Here is a 6,930-nt window from a genome sequence, read left to right on the forward strand (position 1 = left end):
ATGACAGAAGCTGATAAGAATTTCTATTTCAACTCTGAGAGGGTCAATGTCAAACAAACGAGACTCAAGCTGATCAACAAGCTTGCCAAAGCCACTAAGTACAACCACGTTCCTCTTGTGGTCACTCCTTATATGTCTGAAAGGTTCAACGCTCAGTTGAATCCTTTTCAATTTCAAGTGGCTCAACCGCACCAACAGCAACAGCAACAACAAGAAGAACAACAACTGCAACTGCAACTTCAACAACCACCAGAAAATCAACCTCAACCTCTTCAAATTCAACAATCACCACATCAATCCCCTCAACCTTCACCTCAACAATCACCACAACACTCTCCTATACAACAACAACCATCACATTCATTTGAAGATGAGCCTTTACACTATGATTTCTTCGAACCACAACCATCTTCATCTGAACCCATATTACCACTAACCCAAACACAATACTCTCCGCAAACACAATCAACCTCACAACCACTTCCATCAGATTCTGCTATCAACCCTGGGCTTCAAGCCTTCCAAGATGACCTACAGGTAGCACGGGTACTTTCTGACTTCTCATCTAACTTTAATGTTGATAACTCTGAGTATGGTTGTAACTTTGACTTGTTTTGTCAGCCTTCCAGCAATGAACCTGACAACACACAGGTTCATAACCCTGCTGATGATTTTGTTCAACAAACTATCTCTTCTCCAAACAGAACAAACATCACTACTATGCAACCTGTTCGTAAAGTTGCCCGGAAAAGGAGGGGGAGTAGTTTTGTGTCTGAACCCGTAGCTCTGTCTTCCCAAAAAAAGCAAAGGGTGGAAGCCTCGGAGACAACTACAGCCACATCCTTGCCGTCCCAAAAGGGCTTGGATTTTGAAATGGAAAATATACAGTCTCTGGAGTCATTCTCTCAACAGAATGAATCCATTAAAATTGATCGTCCAGCCACGGTGCCCTGTAAAGAGTCAAGCACAGCTCTAGCACTCACGCGAGTGCAAAATCAAGCCAATACACAGGTTACTACACTTTCTGAGAGCACAGTTTTTCAAAACCAAGTTACTATATATGAAAACTTTACTAATCACTCTTTCTTTAATGATCAGGAGCTGCTTGGCAATGTGCAAGTAGATCTGCCGTCAATGGTTTCCGGAGGACAATTTGTTCCTCCACTACCTTTGAACCCATTTCAGGGAACATTGGTAGTATATACAGGTACAGCTAGAAGTGTGAATGAAATGAGAGACGTAAGGCAAACACCGATCGATACACATGCACGTGAGGAGAGTGAAACAGCTCTGAGTGTACGTGAGGTGAGTGCATACACTGACCAGGCTCTATTTGAGGAACGTATGTCTAAATTACAAGCTGAACTGGCCCGGATGATTGCAGAGAATGAAAGACTGAAAGGTGCACAGTTGGTCACCTTAGAAAAGAAAGTAGAGGGGGAGCCATCTAGTTCTTACAGAGATGAACTAAAGGACGAAATTCATGACTTCTCCGTCCAGATGAAGTCTAATCATGAGCTATATATGTAAAAGTTTGAGGCAGTTGAGAAAACTCTGGCTCAAGTGCTCAATCATTTGCAGTCTTCAAAGTCAACAGCTCAGGAAACTGGAGAGGATCCCTCAACTAAGGGGGAGAATAGGGACAAGGGTGGAGAAGACAAAGGAAATAGCTCCAACCAAAGCAACAAAGGGAACACAAATACGAACACTTCTGATTCTGCACCTGGCAGAGATACTGAAAAGTCAAAAGGCACACAACCCATGCAACAACAGGAAGACAATTATGATGCTTATCCTAAGGAGATGGATGATGATGATGTGTTTGATGCCACTTACTGCCAGAATCATGAAGATGGAGTGTTTGATGAAGCCTATCTGTTCCACACTGAGGAGGAGGCTATAGATCTTGAACATGAATAGCTGGTAAGGAAGTTCAAGATGGAAAATGAAGCTAGGAAGCGAAAGCTTAAGGACTTTCAGAAGCTCCAAGAAGATAAGCTGATAACAGAAGAGGAAATCAAGAGAGAAAAACATAAAATTTATGATGATGCCTGTGTGCAGAAGAATCTTGATATCAAGCACAAAGTTGGTAAGAGTTGGGACATTGCTCGTAGAATCATTAATGGACCTCAAAGGGATCCCTTCGATGACAGGAAATTCATGTCTTTAATCTATGATCTGAGGGAGGTAAATCCTGATGAGGATGTCTTTATGCATGCCCTCTTTTTAGAACTCTGGTATATTACTGTGGCTATCAGGAACTTGCTGGATGAATGGGAGCTTATCATCTACACAAGGAGGAACGGAACATTCAGTCTCTCAGTTAATTTTCTCAAGTCATTTACTATAACTGAGCTCTGGGTGCTTCGTAACAAAGTCAAGAGAAGCTCTAATTTGAATGAACTCCCTCAAGACAAACTGATGGAACATGCTGAATTCAATAGTCCTCAAGTTGTCAAGAATCCTTACGGTGTGAAATTCATCAATGACGACATCTTAAACACTGTGTATCTGAATCATAAACCATTTCCCAAGTACCCTGTGAACCAGCAGGTCTTGGTGTCCACTCTCTTAAAAACCAAGGGATTCGCCTCCAAAGCCAAGGCTGATGCTGATAATGTTATAGCTGACTATTGTCTTCGGAATGGTATTTCTAAATACACAAGGAAGATGAAGCAAGTCACGAAGACTCAGCCTACTGACTTTAAGGAGGACCCAGTGGATCTGGAAGTGATGCACCAACTGGCTCTGGCTAATGAAAGGAAGAAACATGGTGAATCCACTACTGCAGAACAGCCAACCAGGGAAGAACCTTCAACTCCTGTCCTACACAGTTTTGATACGGAGGAAGGAGAAGTTGATGTATAGATTATATAGGGTATTGTAATATTTGTTCTAAAAGAACACCCCTTTTGTAATCTATTTGTTTATATTTGAATCTGGTGAATGTTTAATTAAATACCAGAAACTTTTGCTATTTATCTTTCCATGTTTAATCCTTTGTCTTATCAGTTAGTTGAGTTATCCTGTCGATAATTTGCATGTTATGTTAACAAACAAATAGGGGGAGATTGAAAGGCATATGTTAAGCCTATTTGTATTTAAGAGGTATCAACTCAACTCTGATAAGAAAGCAAGTAAATAGCAAGTACTGTTAATCGGAATCCATACGAAGAACGTCAAATGATTTATTTAAGATTTTATGTCAGAAGAATTTCAGGATGCTATTATGAACCACTGGAAGAAGTTCATTAATATTTGATTCAGCTAGTTACAAATGAACCAGACAGTACATTTGTGTATCAGCTTATCAGATTAAATATTCCGTGTCAAAAGAAGGTGGTCGTTCATTCAAGTCGAAGATCGTAATTGTTTAAAGAAGACTGAAGAGTCTGCTGTAGAAGAAAAGGGGTTAAAAGATTATCTAATTAATTATTTCACTTCTCAAAATAATTATATTGGATGTGTAATTTATTTATTAAATTGATTCTATCTCGAATTAATTTAATGTATGAATTTATGCATTTAATATAATTAAGTGAATATTAATTGGTTAATTATTTAAAAGAGAATGAATTGTTATACACATATAGAACTCGGCAAGACAATCAAAAGGATTATCTTGCCAAGTCAACTGCCCCTTCTGGAAACGAGAAGACAATCAAATGCACTGTCTTGCCGCTTCATGGATTGTCTAATCCTTAGCTTCAATGACAATCCAATTGATTATCTTACCTTGTTTTTTAAAGTCTTGCTAAGCTATAGACAACCATTCTGATTGTCTTGCCCCTTGTAAAATTGTCTTGCCTTGCTTATTTAGGCAAGACAAAGTGTTTTTTTTGTCTTAGCAAGCTTTGCATTGTCTTGTCTTTGATTATCTTGCCTTGTTCATGGGATTTGCCTATAAATATGGACTTCCCCCCTTAATTTGTTCTTGTTCAAAGTATTGTCAAGCTTTCAAGTTGTGCTAAACTTGCTATTCGTTAAATCCACAATTTTCTGTGCTTTGATCATTCGGTTATTTTATACCACTAAGTTAGAATACTTCCTGTCAAATTTATTTTACGAACTAGTGGACATTAAAACGAACCATATTAATTATATAACGACTTACACATTGTTATATTAATTAATTAAAATCTGATTAACAAGTTAAACACCAATCAGATTATTCCGCCGTGATTTTTAGTGACGATTGTATTCAACGCCCCCCCTTCTACAATCGTTCCAGAACCTAACACCATACTTTTATCCAGGTTGCAGTTAACATGGACACACAGGATATTGATTGTTCGTGCAAACATTTTACCAGAGCTGGTTACTTGTGTTCTCATGCCTTTTTCTGTCTTGGTATATTGCGGCATTAGATCAATCCCAAGGCAATATGTATCAAACAGATGGCTAAAAAACTCAATAACACGTTTCAGCACACTCGAGCTTGGAGAAATACCTGATCAGGATGGAACACAACAATGTAGACGTGTGAAGACACAAGATTGTTGGTTTGAATTCCATGGGTGCCTTAGCGATGCGTCTGGTAATGCTGATATTTTGGAGTATATTAAAAACGGTCTTTCTAGTATGAGGAAGCACATCACAGTCACAATGAAGAAACCAAAAACTAGACTGAATTCAGAACAGATTGAAGAACTAATGGAGTCCTGTGTTGTTGAGGAGATCACAATACAGAATCCTAACAAAAGCAATAATAAAGGAAGCAGTAAAAGGATTGTTTCAGGAGCAGAAAAGTTAAGACGAAGATAAAAGTTAAGTATCATAAGGAGTTGTCTTTATCATTCACGTGCCTAAACTTTAGTCTAACACAGAATTTGCTCTTTCATTCATCTCCTTAAACAATTTCTTAATGGACTCCATCTTTTTTTCAGGGACCTCACTGTCCTTTGCATACAACATATGAAGCAAGAAGGTCTGTCGTACTGACTGGTATGAAGTCAAGAGAGAATCCATCAATCTGTGTTTCTCCTGCCAAACAGAGTCACAAATAGAAAAACAAAGTGTGGTGTATAATTAGAAAACATAAATAACAGACTTTGTCGAATAACAGTAGGAGGAGAATCATAGATTGAACAACAAACATTGAAAAAATTCTTTTCATCTATAGTCATTTGACCGATCAACCCTGAGGTGTTCCCCTGTGAGAAAAAAAATGAACAATTGAATAAATAAAATTATTTGCAACATAGTTAAATTTAAAAGAAGAATTATATGTAACCTGTTTAAAGCATTATCTGAAAATATTTCCTTGATCCTGCCTAGCACGATGCTCTTCGGACAGATTGGGATTATCCTGGGCAACGATACATGAATTGTTGTATAAAACCATACCACAGATGATCTCTGATTTGTGAATTCTAATGCCCTTTGAATTAGACCAGACAGTATCCAGTTTTACAAAAAAAGTTAACATGTAAATTTAACCAGGAAAATATAAGATACCTTGAAAACAAATCCAACTGATGTAGATCATTGTATAGAACTTGTTGTAATAAACTTAGGAACTTAAGTAACAGACCTGGTCATAGGATGGTCGTGAGCTTCTTGTCTAGTCTCCTCTGCTACATTTCCATTTTTGGACTTTGGAAAAAGACTTTACAACAAAAAGACATTTCAATGATCCAGGTTTCGTGAAGCAATTCAAAAATACTTGATATCGAGTAGAAAAATTCATCATCTCTTAGAAACTATTAATCAAAACCTTTGGAATTAAATCCCAGTCGAGGTCTCCATCAGCACTGTTCATCGTACTACAAACATCACCTCCCTTTGAACACGTTAACACAAACTCATTAATAAAAGAAAGTTTCAAATTATACTCACAACTGAAAAAATTCAAAAAAAACTTAAATAGAACTCTCTACAACACTCTTTTAGGATCGAACATCTGTTATTTCACATAATACATAGTTTAGTATGAATTCGATGTTTGAACTATATATATGGGTAAAAATAAATTACCATGGGTGTTTCTTCCATATCACGATTCTGGGTGGCTCCTCCAATTGCATCATCATCAACATTATCCTATAAAAAAACATTACAGTAAACATGATTGTATGATTTAATTTGACTAAATGAACAACATGTGGAAGTATTTAAAAATAATCAATCTATTCAGACAATGTTTATTTTTTAACTCACCTTTATTCTGCAACTCTGGAGAGTTATGTAGTCGATGTTTGGCATTCGCAAGTCCCCATCTACCAGAAAAGACCGCTGTATCAAGATTTGTTCAGGCTTGTTCAAACAGTAGTTGTTCCATGGGAGAAACCTAGGCTTATTTCTCTCTGAGAAAGATTTCCTCCCAATGAAAGTATCAAGAAACATGTACTATGAAATCATGATAAAAATTGTTGATATGATAACTCTTAGAGAACTCGTCATCATAGTTTAGCAATAAAAAAACAAAAGGACATACCATCAGAAAAGGGAGCGAACCCGTATAGTATCGGGTTGTTTTGTTCTATAGCTAGAACTTAGTAGACTTCTTCAAACATTTTATTAAAAACTCACACAAATTATAATTAAAACAAGAGTCCAGATCACAACAAAAACCTAACAATTTCTGTCTGATGTACGAATTCGAAGGAGCTTGGCAAAAAAAACCAATTAACAGAGATATGAAGTTTTGTTTGAAATTCAAATCCGAGAGCATGGAATCTTTTACAGCATTAACAACATCCTTCATAGCAACTCTAAAAGCATTGTCAAAGTCTCCATATTGCTTCCTCCACTCTTTGGCTGGAGTTTCACTTTTAATAAATGGTATGGTCTTCGGTCCTAATGGTGATCCAAGAACACGATGAACATCAACATCAGATATCTGGATAGACCTACCATCTATAACAATGCTGCATGAATCACAATCAAATTTGTTGACAACACTGTAAGACAAATATTTTGGATAACTAT

General features: G+C 37.1%; 1 protein-coding gene across 1 annotated transcript; it reads left to right on the forward strand.

Annotated features, from left to right (window-relative positions):
* LOC135151356 (uncharacterized) lies at positions 1–1,920 on the forward strand. Its single transcript, XM_064089759.1, has 3 exons — positions 1–1,011; positions 1,099–1,494; positions 1,582–1,920. Exons 1-3 carry the CDS (start codon positions 1–3, stop codon positions 1,918–1,920), a joined length of 1,746 nt encoding a protein of 581 aa, XP_063945829.1.
* The last annotated feature ends 5,010 nt before the right edge of the window (positions 1,921–6,930 follow it).

This window comes from Daucus carota, chromosome 1 (assembly GCF_001625215.2).
Source record: "Daucus carota subsp. sativus chromosome 1, DH1 v3.0, whole genome shotgun sequence".
Lineage (NCBI taxonomy): Eukaryota > Viridiplantae > Streptophyta > Magnoliopsida > Apiales > Apiaceae > Daucus > Daucus carota.